The sequence below is a fragment of the Rhinatrema bivittatum genome, chromosome 12 (genome assembly GCF_901001135.1).
Source record: "Rhinatrema bivittatum chromosome 12, aRhiBiv1.1, whole genome shotgun sequence".
NCBI classification, from domain to species: domain Eukaryota; kingdom Metazoa; phylum Chordata; class Amphibia; order Gymnophiona; family Rhinatrematidae; genus Rhinatrema; species Rhinatrema bivittatum.
Window position 1 is genome coordinate 25,968,277 of NC_042626.1, and position 27,373 is coordinate 25,995,649.

Here is a 27,373-nt window from a genome sequence, read left to right on the forward strand (position 1 = left end):
AACAGCAGCAGCAACTGCAGCAGACTAGAGGGATGAGCACGGGGGAGGAGCCAGAAAGCACACCCTTTCTCCAGCACCACCTTTGTTCGAAGGCGGGGCCTGTACGACCTCAAGCCTCCTTGAGTTCAGGCACAATGTGGCTTAAATGCACAGACAGCCATATGGCACTGGATTAGGTGTTTTGGGGGCAGAGGCAGTCACAAAGAAGAAAATGCAAGGCAAACACCACAGCAACCTTGTGCCCATGATTTAATCGGTGTTCTGCATGGCTGTAGCATAGTTAAGGCATAATATAAATTACTGGATTTGCCCCATCCCTCCCCTAGGGTTGCCAACTGGCTCCAGATTTTCAGGACAGGTTGATTCAGTTCTGGTTTTACCCTATTGCATGCTGAGACTTATTCTGATTTCCCTATTGCATTCCCTAAAAAAAGCAAAAATAAAAGTACCTGCATGCAGGTGAGTAAAACCAGGACTGGATCAACCTGTCCTGAAAATCTGGAGCCAGTTGGCAACCCTCCCCTCCCCCCTATGTTGCTCTCCCACTGCCAAAGAATTCTCTTTCCCTTCCTGGTTCTAAATTCCATTTGAGTTCAGAGCTCACGCTTCTTAATATGTGCATGTATCTGGATCATGTACGAGAGCAAAATGTCTCAGCAAAAAATGATAAATTGTAGCTGCCCTGAACAAACCAAGCTAAAAACACTCAGCATGGGCTTTCGGGATGGAAAAACAAAAATTCATATTTCCATTTTCTATGATTTCATGTGCCCTAATCACAAGAGTATTTTTGTTCTCGTACTCACAGAGCGAGTTAAAACAACAGAATCAAGCCTCAAGATACAAGTATGGAATCACTTCCATTGTACAATGCCCTTCCTAAATTTATTAAAATCCATATTTTCCACTAATCTAGATACTGCAGATCAGACAAATATGGAACGAGTCATGCAGTGTCCAAAATGCTGACCTTGTACCTTTCATAATGAAGGTTCATTATAATTACTGCAGTAATCACAGGAAGATTGTACCTAGGTGCTCTGTCCAGATTAAGTTTGCAGAATAATATGACCAGGATTCCCCAGAGATTTTTACAATCACTGTTTTAATTATTATTAATTGCAATTACTTCCACTATTTAAAAAAATAAGTTACCTAGATTGTATATATAGATTTAAAAAAAAACAAAACAAAAAACCACCTATTTGAGTACTCGCAAACTTTTCACACTTTTTAGCAGCCGCACAATCTCTCTCAAAGATCAGTTAAAAAGTACAATCTCTGCTACTACCAAAACACACAGAGAAGTCAGTTTTTAAAATACATGTATTTTTGATTTTATAACAAAACAAAAATATTTTCTTCTAACAGCAGAGGTGCATTAAACAGCAGATGTGGCCCATAAACAAAAGGAACCGAGACAAATAAAAGAACAGAGGTCCAAGGAAAAAACAGAAGAGACCAAAAGAAAGAGGAACTATTCTACTCCAACTTATAGATGCAAGTAAACGAGCCATCTCAATCATGGACAACAGCAAACTTAAACCAACATACAAAGAGATCCTTCTCAAATCTGAGCAACCCTTTCCCGGGACACTCTCTCAGCTCTCATTTTCCCCATTTTCCATTATTTTCCTTTTCTTTTCATCCGTTTTCTTCTGGAAGATGCTACTTCTGTAGAACTGCAACTCTTTGATGCTTTCCCAGATGTCATCCAATGCCCTAAAACAAAATGAAAAAAAAACAAAAAAAAACGGGAGGTGGGTACAGTTCAAGTGAGATATAAAAAAACCAAAAACAACAACAACAACAAAACCCCCAACCCCACCCCCCATATTAAAATTAGGTTCAATGATTCTATTCCTACAAACTAAAATAATTAAAAAACAACCACCATGAAACTTTGAAGGGAGAAAGCACTTCTTAATAAAAAGGCCATGGAGTGCGTATCAAAAACCTGTACACATTTAAGAGATGGAGAAGAAACACATCCCTCTACATAATGCCTAACTGAACAATATAGGAAAATTGGTTCTTACCTGCTAATTTTTGTTCCTGCAATACCACAGATCAGTCCAGGCAAGTGGGTTTATGCATCCCTACCAGCAGATGGAGGCAGAAAACAAAACCTTTGAGGCACTGCTACATAACCGAGAGTGCCACCTGCAGTCCCTCAGTATTGACCTGTACCCAAGCCAAAGATTAGAACCTAAAACCCTCCCCAAGAGGGTTTTAGGTTCTAATCTTTGGGTTGGAACCCCCCCTTCACTGGAACCTCTCACACGTGAAACCAAAAACAGTGAACTCAACATATGTACAAACTGAAAAACAACTCTGAAAATTGTTACATCGGCTACCAGGAAATTCAGTCTTTCGGCAGTGTTAGGGAAGGTCTCTGGACTGATCTGTGGTATTACAGGAATGAAAATTAGCAGGTAAGAACCAATTTTCCTTTCCTGTTCATACCCAGATCAGTAAAGACATGCGGGATATACCCAAGCACCCCTAAACTGAGTGGGAACCCAAAAGACCCTCACGAAGAACACGCTCACCAAAAAATGCATCCTCCTGCGCCCACACGTCCAAATGGTAATGCCTGGAGAAAGTATGAAGCGAGGACCACACAACCACTCTACAAGTCTTCAGAAGAGATAACTGACAAGAGGCTGCCTGCGCCCTCATAGAATGCACTTTCAGCCCCACTGGAATCTGACGACCTTTGCAAATATAAGCAGAGCAAATGGCCTCCTCAGCAAACGAGAAATCGTGGCCTTTGACGACTTATTTTATTTATTTAACAATTTTTCTATACCGACATTAGTGGGCAGTGGGCACATCATATCGGTTTACATTAAAACAGATGGAAAATACAATGAACAGGGAACGGGGAGGGGGCAACAAATGCAACATGTGCAGCAACGGTGCTGCAATTAGGGTAGGCTATAGAAGGGAGCCTGAGAAGTAACAACTGGAGAGGTAACGGGTTAACATATAAACTTAAGAGTGCATGAAGTTAGCGGTAAGGTGGCGTACAGAAATACATGTGTCTACTCAGGGTATGCCTGGTGGAACAGCCATACTTATTTATTTAGATTTTTTATATACCGGCATTCATGACCAGGTCACATCATGCTGGTTTACATAGAAACAAGGGGTGCATCGAAGAGTAGAACTAAACTGGTGCAGGGGGGAAGCAGTTACAAAAAACAGGGTTATAAAACTGGGAGAGGAAGAAAAGATGAACGGGGAGGAGTAAAAGAACTGTATGGGGATAAAATAAATAACTTAGTGATTATTTACAGTACCAAATGGAAGCATTGTTAAAGGAATTGGAGGCGGTTATGAGTTGTCCGGGAAGGCTTGTTTGAAAAGCCAGGTCTTCAATCTTTTGTCTCCTTTTTTCAAGTCACCGAACACAAACCATGAATCGAAGAAAAAGGTGATCTGACCACTGAAAAGAATTAGTGACCTCCAAATGCCACAAAAGAGTTCACTGCACATCCAAAAGATGCAACTCTCCCCCCTGTGGGGAATCCTTAGACCACTCCTGAAACGTCGGAAGATCTACCATCTGATTAACATGAAAAGAAGACACCTCCTTCGGCAGGAAAGAGGGAACCGTCTGCAACATCCCTGTCATTAGAAATAAACAGAAAAGGGTCCCTGCACGACAGCGCCTGCAGTTACAAAATCCACCTGCCAGAACATATGGCCACCAGAAACAGTCAACATCAGATCCTTCAACGTTGCCCGTCTCAAAAGGCTCAAAGAGTGCACCACAGAGCACTCGTAAAACTAAATTGAGATTCCAATCCAAACACAATGTCCGAACTGGAGGCCGCAAATGCTTGATCCCCTTCAGGAACCAAACCACATTAGGAGGGGAGGCCAAAGACCTGCTCTGCAACTTACCCCTAAAGCGGCAAAGTCAGATGATACTCCTCCAACAAGAAATTCCACCTGGACAAGAGCACTTTCTGCATGCAAAGGTCTCATGGGCACAAAGGCCCACGGAACCAAATCTAACATGGAAGCCATGGACCCCAGAACCTGTAAATAATCCCTGACATTGGCACCGACAGCCGAAGCAGATGCATCACCTGCGCCTGTAACTTCACCACCTTGTCCAGGGTCAGAAACACCTTGCCCTTCTGGGTATCGAAAAGTGCCCCCAGAAACTCCAATGACTGGGTAGGCACCAGGTGACACTTTGCCATATTTATCACCCAACCCATCGATCGCAAGGTGCTCATTACTTGCTGGAGAGACCTCACACATTTCTCCTCCATCTTCGCCCAAATGAGCCAATTGTCCAGATACGGATGAACCAACACCTTCTCATCGAAGGGCTGTTGCCACTTTCACCATCATCTTCGTAAAGGTTTGTGGCGCCATGGTGAAGCCAAAGAGAAGAGCTTAAAACTGGAAGTACTGCCCCAAAACCATGAATCGAAGAAACTTCTGATGGTCCTGTCAAATGGGAATATAGAGCCATGCAGCTGTCAGGTCCAACAATGCCAAGAACTCTCCTTTGCAGATCGCTCCAATCACAGTTCATAACATCTCCATTCGAAAATGCGGAAACCTCAGGGCCCTGTTCACTAAGTTGAGAATGGTTTGAAATGTTCCTTCCTTCTTGGGAATCATAAAATAAAGTGCAAAATAAATAGGAGCAGTACCTTCCCCATCCCTGCTCCTCCTGTGGGACGGGGACTATTGCATTTAAGCTTAACAGCCTCTGCGAGTCCCCCACTTGCTTTGAGAGGCAACATGGCACTCCAGAAAGGCTTCCCCCTGCTAGGGTGAGAAAATTCTAATGCGTAGCCATCTCTCACCATCTCTAAAACCCAGCAGTCAGAGGAAATCTTGGCCTACTCCTCATAAAAGCTGGACAATCTGCCTCCTACCGTTTCTACGGAGGAATGAGCGATGCTGGATTCATTGCGATGATTTTCCACCACTGGCCCCTTGGCCAGCAATATCCCTGGAAGATCCGCGGGAGCCTTGAAAAGACTGCTACTACGCCACTGTCTGCTTCACTCCCACACCAGAGGAGAACTTGCCTGGCTGGAACCTATGCAACTCCTGATAGCGGGCCTGAGTCGGAAAAACCTTCTTGCCGGTTTTCCTATCCTCCGGCAACCTGTTCTCTTTGGACTCTCCCAAAGTTTTCATCAGCTGACCTAAATCCTCCCCAAAAAGGAGCTTCCCTTTAAAAGGGAAGATTATACAACTGGGCCTTGGACCACGTCTGCTGACCAATTTCACAACCATAACAGCCTGCGCACTGCCACCACCGAGACCATGGCTCCTGGCTGCAGTGCACACCAAATCATAAAGCGTGTCTGCAACATCAGCCACTCCAGCCTCAAGCGCACTGAGTGCAGGAAAGTGACATCCCCTGAAGAGGCTTGCGCCTGTGCCTTCTGCACCCAGCACAAACAGGCCCTCTGCATCATGCTGCCACAAATCATGGCCTGGAGGCTCAAAACGGAAACTTCAAACATTCGCTTCAATTGAATCTCCAACATCCTTCAGAGCAGCAGCTCCCACCACCAGGATGGCCATTTTCTTGGTAACCACCAACACTGCCGCATCCACCTTTGGCACCTGCAGAAGATCCAAGGTCTCCTCCATCAGGGGCTACAGCTTAGCCATGGCCCTGCCGACCTTTAGACCAGCTTCCGGAAAGTCCCACTCCCGGCTCACCAGTTTCTGAATGCTTTTAGGCAAGGGGAAATACACTGGAAAGGCCTCGCAGCCCATCCTGGACCGGATTCAGGACCTCATTATCCAACTCCTCCCGTATTGGGAGCAGTATTCACGTCCACATCTGGATCTGCCTCATGCACATCCAGAGTGTCCTCCGACAGATCATCAGAATTTCCTAATCTCTGTAATCAGCCGAACCTGTTCGACCAAAACCCAAGCATCACAGCAGATCCCAGGACCCTCCCAAAGGACCCACCTTAGAAGGATAATGGGGAGGTCTCTCCTTCGGACGCTTAACCCCCATCCCCTTCCTAGCCAGGAAAGCCTTATGGAGGAGCAGCACAAACTTCTGCAAGAACTCGTCAGGATCCTCAGACTCCTGCTCGACAAACTGTCTTCCGAATCCTCTCCCCCACCCTGTCCCTCCTGCACTGCAGGCGACAGAGGCAGAGGGGAATCCCTGGGTTCCCCGGTGGCCAGTTTCCTGCCTGCGCTTTCCTGTGGGCACGGCTGTAGCCCGAGGCCCCCCTGGCAGTGCAGCTGTGGACCCCGAACGGAGGGACCTCTTTTGCAAGGTCGCCTCTGTGAGGTACCTTCACTGCCTTCCTGGCAGCCCGAGCACTGGGACTTAACACTGAGCTGTGAGGAACACAGCCTTCAGGCCCTGCAGGCTGCTACACGCGGCTTTTGGCACCATAAACCACATGGTCCGCTGAAAACAATAGTAGGCTGCATACACAGGTGAATGCACCGCACCAAATAAAATGTCAGCCCCGGTCAGCGCGTGGGAGAAATGCAATGCCGCAGCTGTGGCAAAAACAGCTTTGGGGTGCTGCCGGCCCAACGCAACTCAAGCAAATCCTCAGCCATACCGGCGGCTGCTAAACTGCCGCCCTGTGCGGACACTGCCCCAACAGAGGCCTCCCTCAAAACCCCGGAGCCACCCAGGAAGAAGGGCACTCACCCCACTCTTCCCCTCTAGCCAGTGCAGACAGCTCCCTCTGTCCCGGCACACTCACCGCCATGCCCAGACTGCTCCTTCAGCTGAAACTGAAAGCGATTTCTTTGTTTATTTTTTAAAAACAATAGCACAGAAAACAAACAGGGTACTTCCCTGAAAGACCAGTGAGCTCTCTGGAGGGGACCTCGAAGTTCCTGAGGGAACTAATCCCCTGGCTATCAGGACCTCAGGCCAGGTGAGGACGAAACACCAGTGATGGGTTCCCAACCCCCACCCCGGTTGTCCTGCTCCACCTGAGGGATGGTCCACGAAGGAGCCTAACACCTCAGGGAGCCTCTGTCAGACTTCTAACTTTCCGTAAATTTATTTTCTTTTTGTCAGACCGCAGGTTTCCATTTCTACATTCTGCTGGAGACAAAGAAATACTGAAGGACTGCAGGTGGCCCTCTCGGATATGTAGCAGTGCCTCAAAAGTTTTGTTCTCTGCCTCCATCTGCTGGTAGGTATGCAAAACACGCTTGCCTGGACTGATCTGGGTATGAACAGGAATCCCTGTTATCAAGGGTGGAATATATTTGAAAAAGTAAGGTACCAGCTATAATTTTTGGAAAACAGGAAAAATATAAATTGCAAAACAAACATGACTATACTTTGGTGGAAGTTTGTGGCTTTTTTTTTTTTTTGCTCTATTTTTAGAGCAAGGAATATTTAAGGGATTTTCTTATTGCTGTTATTTATTTCCCATTGTCTCCTTTACCATTTAACAATTAAGTGCTGAGTCTGGGAGTGATGCATCTCTTCCCTCTGTGGGGGGGGGAGAATGCGGGGCAGATGAAGAGAGAGAGAAAGAGAAACTGCTGAGCAGGAAGGTGTAGGAAATAGGGTCAGGGAGGGAGATGGATGAAGGGAGAATCAAGCAGGGGAGAGAGGGAGCGGATGATTGAAAGGGAGTAATTGGGGATAAGTGAAGGATGATGGAGGCATGGAAGGGGAGTGACGGAGTGCAAGATCCATAATAGGTTAGTTTTGGGATGTGCATGTCTTCTGTCTTTGTACTTTGCTTAGTGTAGGAGGATATGTATTTCTGTTTCTAGCTCTCCAGTTTTGCACTGCATGCAGAAAAGCTTTTTGAGGTTTCCATTCCAGTTTTTGTCTCCACATTTATAATTTGTGGTCTCTTATTCTGTATTTGGTGAAGGTCAGATCTGTTTGTGTGACTGAGGTGAGGTATTTTACTAGTAGATAGGGATCTGTATCAATCTTCTTTGCTGCGTTTTCTCATTCTCAAAAGGACATGCATTGGTGCTGCACTGCTGCCTTTTCATAGGAAGGGCTATTGCTGTTTGAGTTGTGGGAATTACTGTTGCAGAGGTATAGAGGGTTTGCTACACATGTGCTGAGTTTTTATTTTTCAGGTAATGTATTTTACAATGCGCCTGGTATTAAGGGGGTTTGTTTCTGCTACTGAGATAGCACCAGAATCAGAATATCTTTTTTTTATATAGCGAGTTGTATTTGAAATATCCTAGTTCTGCTCTGTATTCATTGTTCGGGGCGGGGGCGAGCGCGGGTTCCTGTGGATGCAGAGTTATATGTTTACGTTTAGCCGCGTGATGGTCAAGTGTTCAGTGTGTCACGTTTATAAGAAGCCTCTGCCAGGTGCGTCCCAATAGAAAAAAAGGTTGAGAACCACAGAGTTAGAACATCACATATAATTTGTTGTAGTAAAGATAAAGGGCATAAGGAAACAGAATGTATTTTTCCAGAGCTGCGATCAGACAACAGAGTGCCTGCAATCTGATGTCAGCTTTGGACGGTACCCCACAAATTCACAAACTGCACGGAATAAATGTGAACAAGCAAGCTCTCTAGTACCTCTCCCTTCTTCTTGCCTCCCCCCAGAGAACTGCGATCCTCTCAAATGGCCTCTCTCTCTGCCCCATCTCTGTCTTCTGCCAAACTGACCAGCACAAGACACCAGGCACTTAGCTGCTTTGTACTTACAATCTGGAATAAGATACCTGCCCTTCTTTGCCTTGTACCATCCTACCTCACTTTCTGGAAAGCCAGGCCTTCCCAAGATTGCTCGTTAGAGAAGAGTGAGCCATTAGGACTGGAAGCTTGATTTACTAATAGACAACACACGACTCTCCAACTAAATGTTATTGTTGTACCTGCAGCTTAATTCTAATTTTGATTGTAATCCAGCTTGATACTATCTTTTGGGGAAAAAAAGGCAGAATATCAAAACGTTTGGGGAAAAAAATAAAAAATTTATGTGGGGAACTGAGCAGAGGTTACCCATCAATAAGCATTCGTTTTGGGAACAATTTTCAGACCCTCTGTCTAAATGTAAAGTCCGCGGGTACAGCCACATGCCTAATTTTCTAAAAGGGAAAGAATACGAGTGTTTTCCCTTTGAAAATTGCCATGGGTATAAAGTACCCCCAGAGACTTTTTCACCCGCACCTATTTTTTTGTGTGGGTGAAATTTCAATAGAAATTTGTGTGCGTAGATTTCAAAAGCCAATCTAGGGTGCTTTATTTTCCTCCCATGACTTAAACATGCCCCTGGGAATGCCTGCTCACAGTAAGCATACCAGGAGACCTCACGCACATTTAGCCAGCTTGAGGGCTAGTTTCAGACAGACAGTCTGTTTACCCAAGTTAAATCAATTTACACAAGTAAATAACGTCTTGAAAACTGCCTTCTTTCAAAATGAGGGATATTCTCTGCTGCGATAATGACGACATTTCTATGTTACCTGTGGGAAGCTTTCTTTTTTGGTGCAAGTTCATACTCCTCCGCATACCATCGTCTGTGAACATCAGAAATGAAGCGCTTTAGATCCTGTGCATGCATTTTGCCTATTCCTAGATTCAATAATGGGATTCATGCTGGGACTCAGATTTGCTGGAGGCTATCTGATTGGGTGATCAGTCAAAGTGTATGGGAGCAAGGCTCGCTGTCTGTTTGTTTCTTGGTACAAATAGAGATTAAGGTCACCACCGAAGCGAGTTTGGTGGCCTGAACATGACATCTGGTAGATGTGGCCAAGCCCCTCCCCTCTATCCAAAAATAAATAAAAACAAGAAAACCCTACAAAGCTGACAGATGGTAGAACTAGCATAGCGTGCTTACTGCAGTACACTCACAGCTGTCTGAAAAGGATTACGTACTCCCTGGAATCAGTCTTTCACTTTCATAAATTATAAACCTTTGAATTCAGTTCACCCATTCTTCAGAAAAGACGAAAGCATAAAAAAGGTTTCAAGGAAGCAGCTCCTATCTTCTTCAGAACGTTTTCTCACTCTGTTTTTAAGATCTATGGATTAGTAACAAAGCACCAAGGATCCTTCAATGGAAGGGTAAAGCCTGAGATTGGGTAGGCTCTGCAGCAAAGCATCAAAAATGGGAAACCTAGCAGGGCCTTATTTTATTTATTTATTTATTTTTAATTTTTATATACCGGAATTCCTGTATGCAATACAAATCAGTCCGGTTTACAAGTAACGAAAAGGTTGCCCTGGTCTGGTAGATTAGACTGGGGTTTTTTACATAGAACATAGAATGACAACAATCAACTATTGAACATTATTACAAGGAACAGTGAAAGTAACAATAGTATTTAACAAACCTATAATATTATTATAACATTATTCGTGTTCACGTTTTACAAGGAACGTTGGTAGCGTAAATAGTCTGCAAGTAATCGGTTAAATAATATAATATGAAAAGGATGACTTAAATAAATAGATATTGTGAATAATCAAGTCCGTGTATGAAATTGAGTGTCAATGTGTTTGTGACACCTTGCAATGGTTGGATCTGAAAGACAGGAGGAGGTGCCTAGTTTCACTCTGGGAATTGGAATGCTTGCCTGAAGAGCCAGGTTTTTAACCTTTTTTTGAACTCTGGTAGATGACCCTTATCTGCTGTTATTTTCTGTTTCCAGGTTACAAAAAAAACTGTAGAACTTCCTTGAAAAGAAAAAACAAAAAAAAACAAATAAACCTGCATCCTGCCACGCTGTGAATTTAAAAAAAAAAAACAAAACCAGACACAGCCAGAATGGGTCGACACGACCTGTGAAAGCTCTTTACAAATAAACTGAATTGCCCAACATTTTAAGACTTTTGCTGTACCCAGTGCTGTTGCTATATTAACAGGGAGCCCCACTATATAGCTGTCAGAAGTTTGGAAAGCCTTATGCAAGCAAACACTTGTATAACACATGTCCATCATAGATGTGTATGAGTGAGAGAGAGACAGAGAAACTGGCACTTTTGCACCCTTGCTGTTACCTGCAAAGTTCTTTAACTGTGCTCACGTCAATGATTCGATAATGGAGGTGCCTCATGAACTGAGGCATGTACTTGTCGAGAAATTTCTTATCTGCATGCACGGAGTTTCCTATAAAATAAAAGAGAAAATTCCACTCCCTTCTGCCACTTCCACTTATGTGTATATTGACAAAACCCTCAGTATTTCCTTCACCTTTATCAACCAATGTAGTATGTTTCAGCTATTTGCCTTAAATTTGTACTATCGATAGTACCCAGCTATAGCAGAACAAGTAAAATTTGAGGTCTTTTTACTTGCCCCCAGTCTGAAAAAGAATACAGATGATACAGATAAGCATACAGTATAGCTGAAATCCAGTGCTCAAGTGGCCCCTGGCAACCCTAACAGAATTTCATTACCAGTTTTCATCAACAGGTGGCCACATGACTTCTAACCTTCAAAAGGTTACCTGCAGCTCTGAAATACAAGTTTATAACACTAAGCTGGCTCGTGGCAAGAAAAGGAAAATTGGTTCTTACCTGTTAATTTTTGTTCCTGTAGTACCACAGATCAGTCCAGACTCCTGGGTTTTGCCTCCCTGCCAGCAGACGGAGACAGAGAAAGTTTTACTGACACTGCTACATAATCTAGTGTGCCACCTGCAGACCTTCGGTATTGACCTATACCCAAGTTAAGATGAAGGCACCATCAAATAAAATCTAAATGAAACCCAAATCTCTTCTTCCTCCCAACAAGTAGGAGGAAGAAGAGATTGCCCAAACTGGAAAAATTGTTCCCAACATAACTTAAGAGAATAGCACTGAAGAGCTCCAACAATTCTGTGGTATATATACCTAACAGAACATGCAAAAGACTCTCCCCCTACTATTAGGATGTGGTACTACAGGAACAAAAATTAGCAGCTAGGAACCAATTTTCCTTTCTCTGTACGTACAAAGATAAGACCAGACTCCTGGGATGTACCTAAGCTCCCTCAAACTGGGTGGGGCCTTGAGAGTCCCGCTCGTAGAACACTTTCACTAAAGATCATGGAAGTCGGAGCTCCAACATCCAAGCGATAATGCCTGGCGAAGGTGTGTAGCAAACTCCATAGCTGCTCTGCCAATTTCCTGCAGCTACACTTATTGGACTCTGCCCAAGGGAATGCTGGAGAACGAGTTGCGAGAGCTCTCAAACCCTCAGGCACAGGGTGACCTTTAGAAATAAGTCAATCAGACCAACTCTTTCAGCCACTGTGCAGTTGTAGCTTTGGAGGTTTTGCCTCCTATCTTTGGACCATGACAGAATACAACAAGAAGAACAGACTTATGGAAAGAATTAGTAGCCTTCAGATAACACAAAAAAGCTTGTTAACATCCAACAGCCTACTCTCCCTCGCAAGAGAACTCCAAATCTGTCAAGGATGGAAGCTCCACTGCCTAAGAGGGAACACTGAAACCATTTTGGGAAAAAAGTACAGTTACCATACGCAACGATATCCCCGAATCAGATCTATAGAAAAAAAAAAACGCTCTCAAGCTTTTAATGTTGCCCTCCGTAGGAGTTCAAACCAAGTCTTGCATATTCCTCATAGTACCAGACTAAAATTCCATAATGATCAAATCTTCCTCACCGGAGGATGCAAATTCTTAACCTCCTGAAGGAAGCGCATGACATCTGGACAAGCCTACAGAGGATACCCCTGCATCTTATTGCAGAGTCAGCCCAAGGCTGTTAATGAGACTCTGAAAGCAAGATCTTTGAACAAATCTTCTTGGAAAAAGGTCAAGATATGACAAAGTGGTCTGAACTAGCTGCTCTCCGATAGTCACACACCAGGACTTGCAGCCCCTTCAAACCCAAACATATGCTAAAGATGCAGAAGGCTGCCTGGCCTGCAACAAAGTGGAAATAACTGCTACAGAATATCCCCTCCGTTCCAATCTTTTCTTCTTAAAAGCAAAGTTGCAAGACAGAAGAGAACAGCCAAGTGTGGACATATTGGGCCCTGATGGAGAACATCCAATAGGTGGCTGAATCTCAGCACTTTGTCGATGGCCATGTTGAGCAGATCCGCTGACAAGACCACTGCAGAGCTACAAGAATTACATTGCCTAAATACTTTACTATCTGGCATTGATCTGATGGTCCACCATCTGGCATAACACCTTGCCCAACTGAGGCCAAGGAGGGAAGACAAAGGAGAATTATTTGAGGCCATGGTAGAACTAGATCACCAAACCTTCTGCACCGTGTTTTCCTTGGAGACTGTAGCTACCTTGGAGTTTTGTCCGATCACCATTAAGTCCATATGGGGATAGCCTCATCTCTGGTGGATGAGGATATCCCAGAGTCTAACTTTCTCAGATGGAGAAAATCCACTGGAACCTTGCATACTCTGTGGGTATGAGATGCTTCCATTGTCTTCAAGGAATACTTCCTCCCAGAGAACCAACCCCTGGACCTCCTGAGCCACCACTAGACATTGGGGTCCTTCCTGCTGGATAATGTAGACTGCCATGGTTGCCTTAAGTGATGGGACGCTCCTCACGCAACCTTGGCCAAAAGGCAAGCAATGCTCCATTGCACCACTCTCGTCTGTAACTGAATGACAGAAGAAATAGTCACTTTCTTGGGCCAGTAGCCCCATGCCAACTTAAGCTGACACACTGCACCCTGGCTCGAAAGGCTGGCCTCAGTAGTGAGTAACCACACCACACTCGACTGGTCCTTGCGGAAGGGGAAGATAAAAGACCTCCAACCATGGATTCCACTAGGTACCAATTCCAAGGTTGATATCACTGAGCCAGGACTCACAAGGTTACGAAAAGTATCCAATCTTACCCTGTCGAACAAAGCCCTCCCCAGACCCTCCAGGGTCAGAATGGAAACGAGATGGCTCTCTGCTAGATTCACCATCCAACCTGAAGACTTCAACCACCTCAGCATGTTCTGACCAACTGCTGTCAAAGATTGGCTCTGCCGAGCGAAGTCAGGCAATCATCCAAACACAGATGCATCAGCACATGCTCCCAATTTAGGGCCGCCGCCCCAACCACCCTCACCTTGGCAAAGTTACATGTTGCCAAACAGAAAGGCTTCAAGGCTGATGACTATATGCTAATAAGCCTTTGTCCAAGCCAGAAAGGCCAAACTCCTCCTCTGAAAAGAGGAACTATCAGTGCCACACATATCTTTCTCCAAACCACAGTCTGACGAAAAAGTCTTTTCCTTCTGCGGCACAATGAAAATTAATGGAAAATCAGCATGTTCATTGTTCCTCTCTAGGAACAAGCTCTAATGCCCCCAGTTGCCAGAAGCGATCCAGCATCTCCTGAACAGCGATCCACTTGGTGAGAGAAGCGCAAGTGAAAATCACCTAAGCATCTCAAACCAGATGAGCAAATTCAAAAATGCACAGCCATCTTTTAACATCTTTAAGAACCACTGACCCTTGTTAATTTCAGCCCACTCTTCACAAAAAACAGCGTGAAACGCCCTCCGACAGCAACTGACTAGTAGACTGTCCTCATTACACTGTGAGGACCTTACTTCACCTGTTTCTGTACCTGGGTTGTCCCAGGGAGGTACCTCCCCAGGACTAAGCACTGACTGTGGATTGCCTACAAGGACCTGAAAAGCCTTCAGCCCGAAGAAAAAGGTCCTTAGACCTGTCTTCTGGCAAGTTATGCACCTGCACCTTGGATTCCCAGATGTTTCAGGTTGTCCTCGTACAAGAGCCTGCCCTTAAAAGGAAGAGCTTCCAGTTGAGAATTGGACTATCTCCCCCGACTAGTCGCACAAACATAGCAGTCTCCTGGTCAACCTCACAGACATCCTGATCCTAAAAGATGACCTGACCAGGCCATACAAAACATCTGCACCAGAGTCGCTTTAACTTTTTTTTTGCTGCTGCACCTGCCGCAGGCTTGTGACTCCCAACCAGACATGCTCTCTGCATAAAACTGCTGCAAGTCGCAATCCTTATGCTGAGGGCCAAGATTCCAAACCTCCTCCTGAGGCGAACCTACACATCTCTCAATGTAGCGGACCCTGCTACCTATGAAAAATTAAACCTGTCACTGGAACACCCCAGCCATCCCAGAACGAAACTGTCAGAGTATGCCTGTGAACCTTGATGCCCCGCTCCTGAAGAACATGAAAAAAATCCATCCCCTTCAGCCAGCGGGACCTCTCCATGCCCCTGGCTGGATCTGTCACATCAGGTTTCTGGGAATCCCAGGGTGCAAACTCTAATCTGAAATCTTAGAACATGCTGAATGCCCACCACACAGTCCTTCAGCTCGCATGGGACTCCTCACTGGGACCGAGACCTAGAGAAATCTGACACTGTTCTTCGCCACTTTATGTTCTAAGCCTAAGGAACACCAGCCCGCAGAGGATCCATCCCACATTACCCCACAGCCCACTCCTCAGGCCCCTCAAGCAAGGGAGTATGCAGACATGAAGCTAAATCTAGAAACCCTCCGGATCCTCTCAGTTTTTTTTTTGTTTTGTTTTTAACAGGACGTGGGCAACTTTGTGCCCTGCTGTGGGGATGTGGACGCTTCTCCCTTGTTACCTTCCTGGCAGGAGAAGCCCAAGAACTTGGAAGCCCGAAGGCGTGCTCCTGCAGGATTCCTGACGGCTGGGGAAAGGATAGGAGTAGCTCCCTCATCTCCCCTGAAGCTCTTATTGCCTCTGCCAAAATGGTTGCCATTTCCTTGCTTGCAGGAAATCAGCCCACGGGTGCCCCGGTGCATCCCTAAGTTCATGTCGTTGTCCCCAAGGCAGCCCCGCCAGAACTGACCTCTCCATGGAAACAGAGACCGTGCATCAATTGCACCCAAGCTGCACATACAACATAACAGGAGCTCCACCGCTCCTGCATTGGTTCTTCAGCACCATTAACCATGTGCGCTGACTAACCGCTATGGTCCGACTGCTCCTCCAGCTACCGCCTGAAGCTGTTCTGCGTTGAAGCTGCAGGCTCTTCGGCACCATTAGTCATAAGCTTTGACTCGCCACTGTGTTCTGACTGAGAATGGGAACATCCTTTTTTTTGGCTGTGGCAGCAGGTCCCTCCGAAGACTCCTCATCGCCTAACAGCCAGCACACAATCTGGCCTGACTGAGCCGTGACCGAGCTGACCGGTGAGCGTGGCAGACCAAGCCTCGCACCATGTTACATGTGGCCAGGGAATCCTTACCCTAACAGCCACTCATCTGGCATGCACTGCCGCCAAGAAGACAAACAAACAAAGCGGTCTAAAAATAATACCTCAGCCACTCCAAGCTGGAAAGCAGAATTTTTTTTCTCCAACTACTGCCAAAACAAGGTAAGAATACTTCCCTGGGTTAGGCTGAAACACAGAGCTGCAAGTGGGAACAGGCTGCCAAACTGCTTCACAGAGCCTCAAGCCACCTCATGAAGGGGAGGGATCTGGACCACCAGATTTACATCCCACGGATCAAAGGACCAACCACACTAAAGGATCACCGCCTCAAACCAAGGGGGATGGTCCCTAACAATCCTCTGGAAGGAAGGTGCTCTCTCTTCTTCCATTTTTTTTTTTTTTACTGTAGAACTGCAGGTTTTGCACCATCTACCACCTGCTGGAGACAGATATTCTAATAATATAATAGGCCCAAGAATAGCTGCAGCCTAGTAGCATAACCAGCTGGCAGTCCTGGGAATCTATAGGCATAGCGCGGCCCCTGAAGAAGGTTCACAGAAACACGAGCCGTGTCGGGCCAACGCCAGTGTTATATCCCAGCTGCAAACCTCGCTACGATTAGTGCAATTTCTCACTGCCTTTCACACTGTAAACTGACACAGGTTGTCATTACAAAAATTCAACTGAGAGACCAATGATTATAATATTAAGACGGTACAAAAGTCATTATATCACCGTACACCTTTTGTAGTGGCGTTTCGGGGCGATTACATGAAAAGCCCGCCACAGTATATGAGGTCTCATCAATTACAAAAAATACATACAGGCTACGGCAAATAACGTTGGTTGTGTATGATGTTATTGTAGAAGTGCATAATAAGATTACATCATATTCTAACAGTTCTTTGTTATACGTGTAAGGTTTTCTGACTGGCATATTGAGGTTATGGCACTTGCCTGAATGTCACAGGTTTATAATTGTCCATAACCGAGCTCTAGAGCCTGTCATTTAATCAACGCTGCCTTTGTTTTCTTCAAAACTAGCAGTACATGAGCAATCAGCTAAAACCAACAGTACTAACAGACAACTTACCTGCAAGAGGACAAACCCCTGGGGGTGTATGCTGACGTACAAAGGAAAGAAACTCATATTCTGCCTGCTGCAGGGAAATTTTACTGTCCCGCACGGCCTGCGTAAGCCCAGACTAGAAAACATAGGGAAAAGAAAAAACCATCATTAACCTTTCCAGCAGCAAAGGTCTCTAAATTTAAAAAAAAATTCTACAGTCTGCAGACAGTGTTAATGAGTCTGTCAGCATTCTTACCCTTAACACCAACAGGCTAATAAAATAAAAATACAACAGAAGTCTGATTATATGTCTTTCCGCCGGATGCTCAAGGCATGGGACAACTGCTTAAAAATACAGTCATAACAAATAATCAAAATCACTGCTATAACAACAACTAAGTACAAAAAGTGTTCTGCTTCCAATAAAAGTCTTTACATCTTTTAGCTTATATAACTACATTTAGTGCTTGTAAGACACCATCCAAATTAAATTGCAGCGCTGCAAGGCATGGCCTTGAAAACCTCACAACTGAAGTTTATGCAACACCTCTAGAAGCTTTTGGGGTTTGGACTGTTGCCACCGAATTGTACCCACCCTAACCAGAGCACTAGATTGCCAAAGCTCCACAGCTAATGAGAAGAATCTAGGTCAAGTGAACACACACTTGCAGCCTTTCTTCCTTATTACAACAGCACGAGGGTTAGCTGCTCTAGTATTTTGGGCTTTGGGTGTGCTTTGTTCATGGTCTACTTCAGACTACTGAATATTTTGGGGTTTTTTTTTTTTTAGTAGGTGGTATTATTTATTTATTTGAAAGAATTTCTTGCCGGCTTTCATAGCAAAAAAAAAAGTTCAAAGCAGAGAATAATGTTAAGACATACATCATTTAAACAATGTGATCATCAATAAGAGACTGTCAACACAGACATCGCCAATAAACACTTGTGCAATACATATTCACCTCTGAAATCTACATTAAAAAAAAAAAATGTATCCAGTTAGGACTTCACTGAAGGCCTAAGAAAACAGGTACATTTTTAAGGTCTTCTTAAAAGGACTCCACGCAAGTCAAAGATCACAGATATTCATGTAGGGAATATTGGGCCTGCTGCAGAAAAAGCCCTGTCTTTAGTACAGTCAAGATAATGCTAACTTAACAGCAAGCACTTCAAGCAAGATTTTATTAGCAGATCGTAGATTATGCCGAGGCTTATAGAACTTGCAAAATCGTACCTGCCCAGAAGATTATAACACAGTGTAATAATCTATGAATGATGGTTGCTAACTTATACTGCATCCGCTGTCAAATTAGTAGCCAATGTATTGAGGCAAGAACTGGATTAATATGTTCACACATATCATTCAGAATTCTGGACTATTTGCAATGCAAGCATTGCTTTTTACTGGTAAACCTATATAAAGTGCATTGTAATAGTCCAGTCAAAACTAATGCCTGAAGAACAGCCCCAGAAAGCAAATCGGAAGCCGATCCAAGGTTGCTGAGTAGCAGTAAAGAAAGTGGAGATCGGTGTATAAGAAAGCCCTTTATTGGAAATAGCCCGACTCTGGCCGAGTTTCACTCTTTGGTCGAGAGCTGCCTCAGGGGCAATGCATGCCAGCAGGGCTGATGCCGCAAAGATTATATTCCCGCTCTGTCTATAGTCTTTTTGCATAAATTGTTCCTTAGTTATACAGCAGCCTGTGTGAAATAGACCATATTACTGCATTATCCAGCACTGGATGAAATGATCACATTGCTTAGTTTGTGTCTCCGAAGTTTTGTTTGACAACCAGAAAAACTGTGGTGTATATTCTTAAAATGCTGCCGCTGTTAATGGTGCTCCACCACTAACAGCGACAGCATTTTCAGAATATTACATTTTTTTTCAAGACTGGTCTAACAGGCTTATTTTAGAGACTCGGGTAAAAAACCAGATGTTAATGAAAGATCAGTAATGTCAGCAATGGGCTTGGATACTTCATACTTCAGTATAGCTATCAAGACAGGAATTTAATGGAGGAGTTCATTTTTGTTAATATTTAAATAGTCCCATCTTCAGAAATGGTGTCAAATGTATCCCAAGTATGAGAAGCATGAATACAATTATTTAGTTGTGAAATATCAACAGCAGCAAAGCCATTACATATATTTGCAATCTTATTACAAAAATAGGTTGCAAAATCTACTAGATAAATGAAGCTTGACCGACGTGCCGCAACTGCGCAGTAGAGAGCAACTCTACCGCGCATGCGTGGGCAGCACGTCGGTCAGAGCTTGCCTGTAACAAAAATGGCGCGGCAAGGAGCAGTAGCGGTAGCGGCGCACGCGAGGAAGGGAGGGACCTCCCCCGGAGATCTTCCGTCTACGCCATCCGAAGGGGTTGTGAATGAGCTGAGAGGGGAGGAGGGAGGAGAGAGTGAGGGGGGAGGGAGACTAGAGGGTGAGGGAGAATGAAGGGGGAGAATGAGGGGTAAGGAAATGGACCGAAAAAAAAAATGTTAATGTAGCCCGTTGTTACGGGCTTAATGGCTAGTCATTATATAAAGAAGGATTAGGTAATGCATTACCCTTTAATCTGTCAGACCCTGTGGTAAGAGATTTAACAGTATGGAATAATTCCAACACATTATTTCCAGCCAATCACATTTTATTAGAAAAATAGGCCCTTTGGTACATTGACAAAGTTTGCAATGTAATCATGTCCACAGTAAAGTTGCAATTCATTAACCATCCATATTGTACAAGCCCTGAATTTCAGCCAAAAGGTCAAGAAGATTTGTACTCAGTATATAAACTGACCCTATACTTTGATCTTAGCCAAAAAGTAGTCAACTACCAAATGTCTGATTTTCTGATTTCTTCAGGTATTGGGGCCATTGTGTCTCTGGAAACCAATAACAGGCTGCAGAACACAGCACACACTTCCTGTTTGCATTGGCAAGCCCTGATCACTTTTCAAAGAATACTCACCTTCCCATGATGCTGTTTACACCAGTCAGACATACCATCCAGTAGTTCATCGGGCTGATGTATGATCAAGTTAGGACCCTGTTAGTCAGAAGAGGAAAATAATAAGCAAGCAGTAACACAATATAGGGCAAGCATTAAAGAATTTAGGAGATGGCTGGAAACACATTGAGGAACAAAGTCAAATGCCTTCGGCAACCTCAATATGGCTAAATTGTATCTATGTCAAAAAAAAATTGCTTTTCAAATAAAAATGTCAACTTTAAGCATTCTTGTTCTGCACTTTCAAACTATCTCACACAAAATGTCACTGAGGCTACACTAAGGGCTCCTAAGCACAGCAAAAAAACTATTACTGGGATTCTGAACAACTTGCAAGTGGAACCAGAGAAGGAAAAATCAGCATGTTACCAATCAACCAAAAAACCCAAATATACAAAAAGCTGACACAGCAAGAAAACAATCTGTAAATTAGTTTTAACTGACAGCACCCTTTTACATCTTTTGAGCAGTGATAAACATCAGACTGGGGAACTGCAGTGGCGGCAGAGACTACTCAAGAGTCATAATATAGAAAATGACAGCAGATCAAGACCAAAAGGCTCATGCAAGTCTGCCCAGCAGCAATTGTGTGTACATTTACCCAAAGTAGATCAAATCCCCACGTGGAACCCATCCCCCAATTCCACTGTATCCCCTTTAGAGTTACAAATGCCATGCATGTTTTCCCATGCCATCCAGGAAGCACAATGCAGCCATTATCACTATTGCCCTGGGCTGCAACCACTGCTCAGTGAAGGCTGCGCAGGTTCCTCATTTTCTTACCACCACGGATCCTCTGTTTATTTATTTTAAAATCTTTTCTATACAGTCATTAAGTTATATACCATCACAACGGTTTACATATAGGCACATAAATTCAGTAGGTGAATGTGTACATTCTAACAAGTGCCAAAGGGTTCGGTTTAATCATGTCTAATTAAAAACTTGTTTGAAGGGTGAGATGGTTTTGACCATATATACATGTAAGTTACTTCTTTACAGGTATAATTCTCATGTGATAACAAAAACAACCCTTCAATGGTTCTCCTCTTACTTGTCACAAAGATCCTACCAAGTACTACTTAATGATTCCCTATCAAAGAAAATCAACTTAGACACTGGAGTCCCCCAAGGATCCGCCCTTTCTGTAACACTCTTTAACATATCTCCTCCCACTATGCCACTTCCTTGCAAATCTGAATCTAACCCACTTCATCTATGCTGATATTCAAATTTTAATTCCAATAAAAAATTCAATTGAAGAAACATACAAATTAACTGCCAATTACCTAATCAGCATAAAGAAAATACTAACCAACATCAAACTCATCCTCAACTTTGACAAAACTGAATTGATATTACTTGACAGAAAGAACAACTCTACAAACACCGCCACTCAATCTCATAGACCAAAATTCAATATTATCTCCAATCAACCATGCCCACAACCTTGGAGTAATTATAGACAAAGAGCTTTCATTCAGAAATCATATATCAACAAAAATAAAAGACGGTTTTCATAAACTACTCACACTTTGTCATTTAAAATCTTTTCTTCCAAATAATGACTTCAGAACAGTTCTACAATTACTAATTTTCTCCAAAATAGACTACTGCAACTCTCTACTTCTCAACTTACCGCTAAACACCATTCGCCCTCTCCAGATTCTACAGAATGCAGCTGCAAGAATCCTAACAGGAGCCAAAAAGCATGACCACATCACCCCAACCCTTATTTCACTCCATTGGCTACCAATAAAATACAGGATTGAATACAAGGTCCTTTCCATCTTACATAAAATTATATATGGAGAACAAAAAAATTGGCTAAGCCCCTACATACACCTACATACCCAAGTAGAAACCTGAGATCAGCAAACAAAGGACTCCTAAAAACACCACCAACGCACTCAAATCAACTCACATCCACCCAAAATAGAGCTATCTCCCTTGGCAGCCCAAAACTATGGAACTCCCTCCCGACTAAGCTAAGAATTCAAGAAAACCTAAAAACCTTTAAAAAAGAATTAAAAACTTGGTTGTTCAACAAAGCATACCAATCCACCCAAAGGATCATCTAAACATCGCCATCCTCCATCACATCCTCATGACTAATTGAAATTCATCACATCTATGCTTTTCTTATATAAGAAAGAACTCATAAACTGAACTTAACCATTACTTATGTTATTTCCTTAGCCTAATAACAGTTTGTATTTTACAACCATTGTTAACCCTCCATTTCCCTACAACCTATTTTGTAAACAGTTATGATGGCGTTATTTTAACGTTTCCGAATGACGGTATATAAAACTCTTCAAATAAATAAATAAAATAAAATGTTCTGTATAATACTATTAAGTTAACTGTGAGATACACAAATACCTTTTGTAATGAATGTGTTGAGAGCATTACTGTATGCTTGGTGTTCTGCCTGTGCCTGCATACTTTCTATTCTCCGCTCTTTGTAGAATGCTTGTTTAAAAAGCCAGGTTTTTAAACTTTTTTTTTTTTAAAGGTTTTGAGGTCTCTTTGTAATCTGATCCCTAGTGGTATAGTGTTCCAGACAGTAGGATCTGCTAAGGATAGAGCCCTTTCTCTTACTTGGGTTAGTCTCGCTGTTCTTAGTGAGGGAATGGTTAGGAGTGCTTTGTTAGCTGATCTTAGATTTTTATGTGGGACGTGTACCCGTAATGCTGTGTTCAGCCAGTCTGCTTTATCCCATGTTTTCTTGAAGTCTGCCACTGTTCTTGTCATCACTATCTACTCCAGCAGGGCATTCCAAGCATCCACCACCCTCTCTTTGGGGAGAAAAACCTCCTGACATTGCTCCTGAATCCACCTCCTTGGAGTTTCATACTGTTACTACTAGCTCTACAGCTTCCTTGCCATTAAAAAAAAGCTTGGTTTTCTATGTATTAATACCTTTCAGGAATTTAAAATGTCTACATATCCCCCTGTCTCTCTTCTAGGTTATACATATTAAGTTCCTTCAATCTCATCTCACAGGACTTCCTGTAGAAATCCTATACCATTTTGGTTGCCTTTCTCTACACTCCTTGGCTTTTCTAAATCCTGAGATACAGGACTCAGAACTCCTCAGGACTCTCAGCGGTCACTGCCTCCACCACCACATCTACCCAGATATCCATACCCAGGCAGGCAGCAATCCCTTATCTGCCCCAAGTTAGAGGAGCACATCCTTAGATGCACATTCTCAGCATCAATAGCTTGACATTGGGGCTACTACTGTAATGGAAGGACATCTTCCCTTCCTCCCCAAGCATGAGCATATCATCTTAACAGCATGCAGAGGACCAAATGGCCCTTTCAAATGGGGAATTTAAACTTGGATCCCCCCAGCATTAAAACCTTAGTCAGAGGCCCAAGCCTGGTTTCATCTTGGATTTTAATATAAGTTTATGAGTTAGTGCTGGCTATTGTATCTTAAGTTTCATGTGCATAACTAAAGTGTATACAGTAAAATATGGTAATAAGCATGCATTCCAGTCATGATATGCAATACAAATGCTAGGCTAACATCAAACAAGAAACATGGCAACTTATTTCTTCCAAACTGGGTGTTTGGTCTTTCTCATCTCCAGTCATTCCACTGGGTATTTTAAAAGTGGCAGAAACAGTAGGATGGCAACGTTTAAACTGCTATTGACCGAGCTTTAATTTTTTCTGCAGATAAAACATGAGTCATGTCAATAAGGCACCTTATGCTTGCAAACATTTACAAAAATACCCCAACAGTAAGTAAATAAGTAACCTACTTCAGCCAAAATATTTAGGTCAGAGTCTGTTATAAGGCAAGCCATTTCAATAATCTCGTCTTTCTCAATATCCAATCCTGTCATCTGCAGCAAGGAAAAAAAAATTGCGTGTCACATTGAGAATTAACACACTAGATTTTAAAGAGCTTCCAAATGTTGGCATCTAAGCTTCTTTCAAGAGCTCTACTGAAAACAGCTTTAAATATGCAGCAACAGGTGTGACTTTTTTTTTTTGACACTATTCCACCCTGTCCTTAAAAATAAACAAGTTTAATCAACCATTTATTTGCCCTATCTTCAACCTCTAAATAAAAAAAAATCCTTAACAATTGCATGTTAGCATAACTCCTAAACTGCCTAAAAAAGTAACCCTATTATCTAATCATGCTGCTAAACGCTAGATTATGAAAATAAAAGTAATCATTAGCAAGTAGATGGGGAAATCCTGCATAGCTAAGGCCCTTCCTGTACTCAACACAGAGAAAAAGTCTGCAAAGTGTCCTAGCGAATCCAGCAGCTACAACAGGGTTTCTGGGAACCGCCACTCAAAAGTATGTCACTTCCAGAAACTATGCAACTGCCCTCACCCCCATAAAAAAAAAAAAAAAAATTAACTTCTAATTAATGTGTAGAATCAGTTTCTCTCTCCCAACCATCCCAAAAAGGGAAATATTTAACTTACTGTATAAAAACAATATGTAAAAAATCCCCTCGCCTAACCCCAAGATCCAGGCAAACATTACATAAAGGTTTAGAATTCTCTGTCGAAAGGGCTTAGGCGGTCTAACATTGCGAGGAGACCGTTATAAGAGGGTAGGACGAAGTTCCAGCCCTGCTACCCGGGCCTCTTCCTCACCTCCAGATCCACCCACACCATCCGCTGTCCCATTCCGGCCGAGGCCATTTCGGTACGAAAACCGGGGACGGCTGCTCGGCGGCGGGGTACAGGGAAAACTCCGAAACCCGGCGATAGAGGGAAACTTCTAGCCACCCGCCAGCAGCACAGCATAACATCCCACCGCCGTAAAGACCTGACGCACAGTACAAACTGCGCCTGCGCAGCACTCTTGCCACGCTACCACGCTGCCGTAAAGGTTTAACAGAAAGCGCCGGCCGCACATTTAGGGGCGCCGCAAACGCGCAGCCGTAAAACCCTGACGGAAAGAGTCAGCTGCTCATGCGCAGCGTATGGCGTCGCCTAGGATACTCATGTTGTAGGTAAACTATCTGAAGAGTTATAGTCCAACATGCTTTTATATATAATTATAAAATATAATTGTTTTAGTTTGTATTACATGCATATAAATAGATGCCCTTTAATTATACAATGGCTATTATTACTTACTAAACTCTTTAAAGTGATAGAATTTATTTAATTGATTTATATTCCACCTTTCAGGCACTTTAAAGCAGATTACATTCAGATTTTATAATTCCTTGTATCTATTCTAGCTAAACGCATTCACCCCAATGTATGGAACAGGACCTAGTATCAGCTGGAAAGGACCTAGTATCAGCTAGAAACAGACTTGTTCACAAGATAGCACATTGCGGAGTAGTCAGTAGTATTTTGTCTTTTCGTAGATGAAGCTAAATTATACTGGCCGGAATCGGGGTGGGGATGGTGTTGGAGATAAGGGAGTTTTAGATGATAAGGAGAAGGGGTGGGAATTAAAAGATAAAGGTGGGTATGTTTGCATATATATTATGATTGTAAATCGCTGTGAAATGTCAGTGTTAGCGAATAATAAATAAAAATAAATAAAAAGTACTTAACACGGGCATGACTGGAATAATACAAAATGAGAGGCTAACTAAAAAAGCTCAAAGAATGGTTCTATAGCAGCAAAATATGTTGTATCCTGACACCAGGCCAGAAATTTAATCTGACCATACGGAACAGCACCATAACCTAGAAATTGTCCTTGTTATTATCCTTTCTGTACCATGAAATTTTATTTTACTTATATTAGAACTATATTTTTTCTACTTTTCTTTTAATCACTTTATGTATTACTTTGGCAACACATGTACATACCTGGGAACTGTTGAGTTGTGGTCGCACTGAGATTTGGTGTGGATTAGTGGCTGGGGAGCAGGTGCATGTCAACTTCCTTTCTTTCAAACCCACTCCGCAGCCCCCTAATTCCTGACACTCTCTCAGACACACATTCTGTTTCTGATTTCCCTCCTCCTTCAAGTATGACCCTAGCATTTTCCTCTCTATCCCTAAGTCTGACCCAGCACATACACCCTTCCCCCAGGACCAACCTCAGCAATTTTTGGGTGGGAGGTTTCAGTGAATCTGTGTGGGGGGGGGAGGGGGGGGGTCAAGGTGAAGTGCTAGAGGGTCTAGGAAAACTGGAGGTAAACTAGTGATTTCAAGTACCAGGAAAGTATTTTCAAAATGGTATACATACATACTTTATAAAATATCTGCCTCTGTGTATAAATCAGGGTTATTAAGCATGATATTTTTTGTGCATATGTTTATAAAATAGGTGGAGAAAGTAAGCATTTTCTTATATTAGAAATATTTACAAGTATTGAAATATATGCATGTACTTTCAGAACAGAACTCCCACGTATGCACACAAATACTGTACTGTGAATAGATTTGAAAGGAGGGCTCCCAGTCTTCTGGGGACAGGGATATACCTGCTGAACCTGAATGTATCTCACTTTGAACTACCAATTATAACATGTGAGCTAAATTAATTAATTAATGTATTTATTTATTTAACATTTTTTATATACCGGCATTCATAGGACACATCATGTCGGTTTACAGGTAACTGAGAAAGGAAATTACAATGAACGATGATAGAGGGCTAAATAAATAAATAAATAATAAACAAATGTAAATAAAGTAAGCCATCAGCACCTCTCCGTGCTCCCTTAATATCCTGAGCTATCTGGCTCCATAGCATTATGGATTGTTAGTCCTGCACAAACCCTCTCTTCTGTAAATTGTTCAGCATTTACCCTACTATTATGTGTACCCTTATCAACAATCAGTGGTACTTCGTCAATAAAAACTGAGCAAGTGTTTAGTGTTTTGGATTTTTCCTCAGTACCCTTTTATAGTCCTTTTTGGAGGACCTGGATGTTTCTTCCTGCTCCTTTGGGCTGCCAGCTCAATTGGAATTGGTGCTGAGACCTGGCACGATGAGTTTTCTTTTACATCTCCCCAGGGATTTTTTTACATTTTATATTCCCTTCCAGTTTACCTAGCCAGCCATCACAATGACAGTCTTCTGGAACCCTGCAATCATGGGCCCTAAATTTGGCTACTAAGTGTATCCCCCTCCCGGCAGAGGCTATGAATGCTATGGGTAGGCAGTGACAATGTTTTCCTTTTGTTACTTTTTTTTGTTTCA

The 27,373-nt window shown here is 43.1% G+C and overlaps 1 protein-coding gene across 1 annotated transcript; it reads right to left on the reverse strand.

Moving 5' to 3' along the window:
- Positions 1 to 1,308: 1,308 nt before the first annotated feature.
- On the reverse strand, positions 1,309 to 25,085 carry REXO2 (RNA exonuclease 2). The gene is made up of 7 exons (XM_029573444.1): positions 24,850 to 25,085; positions 23,994 to 24,077; positions 20,176 to 20,253; positions 17,228 to 17,339; positions 10,979 to 11,087; positions 9,439 to 9,492; positions 1,309 to 1,722 (listed from the first exon to the last, which is right to left on the reverse strand). Exons 1-7 carry the CDS (start codon positions 25,000 to 25,002, stop codon positions 1,602 to 1,604), a joined length of 711 nt encoding a protein of 236 aa, XP_029429304.1. The 5' UTR covers positions 25,003 to 25,085; the 3' UTR covers positions 1,309 to 1,601.
- Positions 25,086 to 27,373: the final 2,288 nt, after the last annotated feature.

Bases quoted from the DNA above. Each gene is read 5' to 3' on its own strand.
- REXO2 (XM_029573444.1), bottom strand. From the start codon at position 25,002: ATGCTGTGCTGCTGGCGGGTGGCTAGAAGTTTCCCTCTATCGCCGGGT. The intron at 17,340-20,175 runs GTGAGTATTCTT...TATGTTTTCTAG, and splicing joins GTAAACAGCATCATGGGAAG to TCTGGGCTTACGCAGGCCGT. The intron at 9,493-10,978 runs GTAACAGCAAGG...TGATGTTCACAG, and splicing joins ACAGTTAAAGAACTTTGCAG to ACGATGGTATGCGGAGGAGT.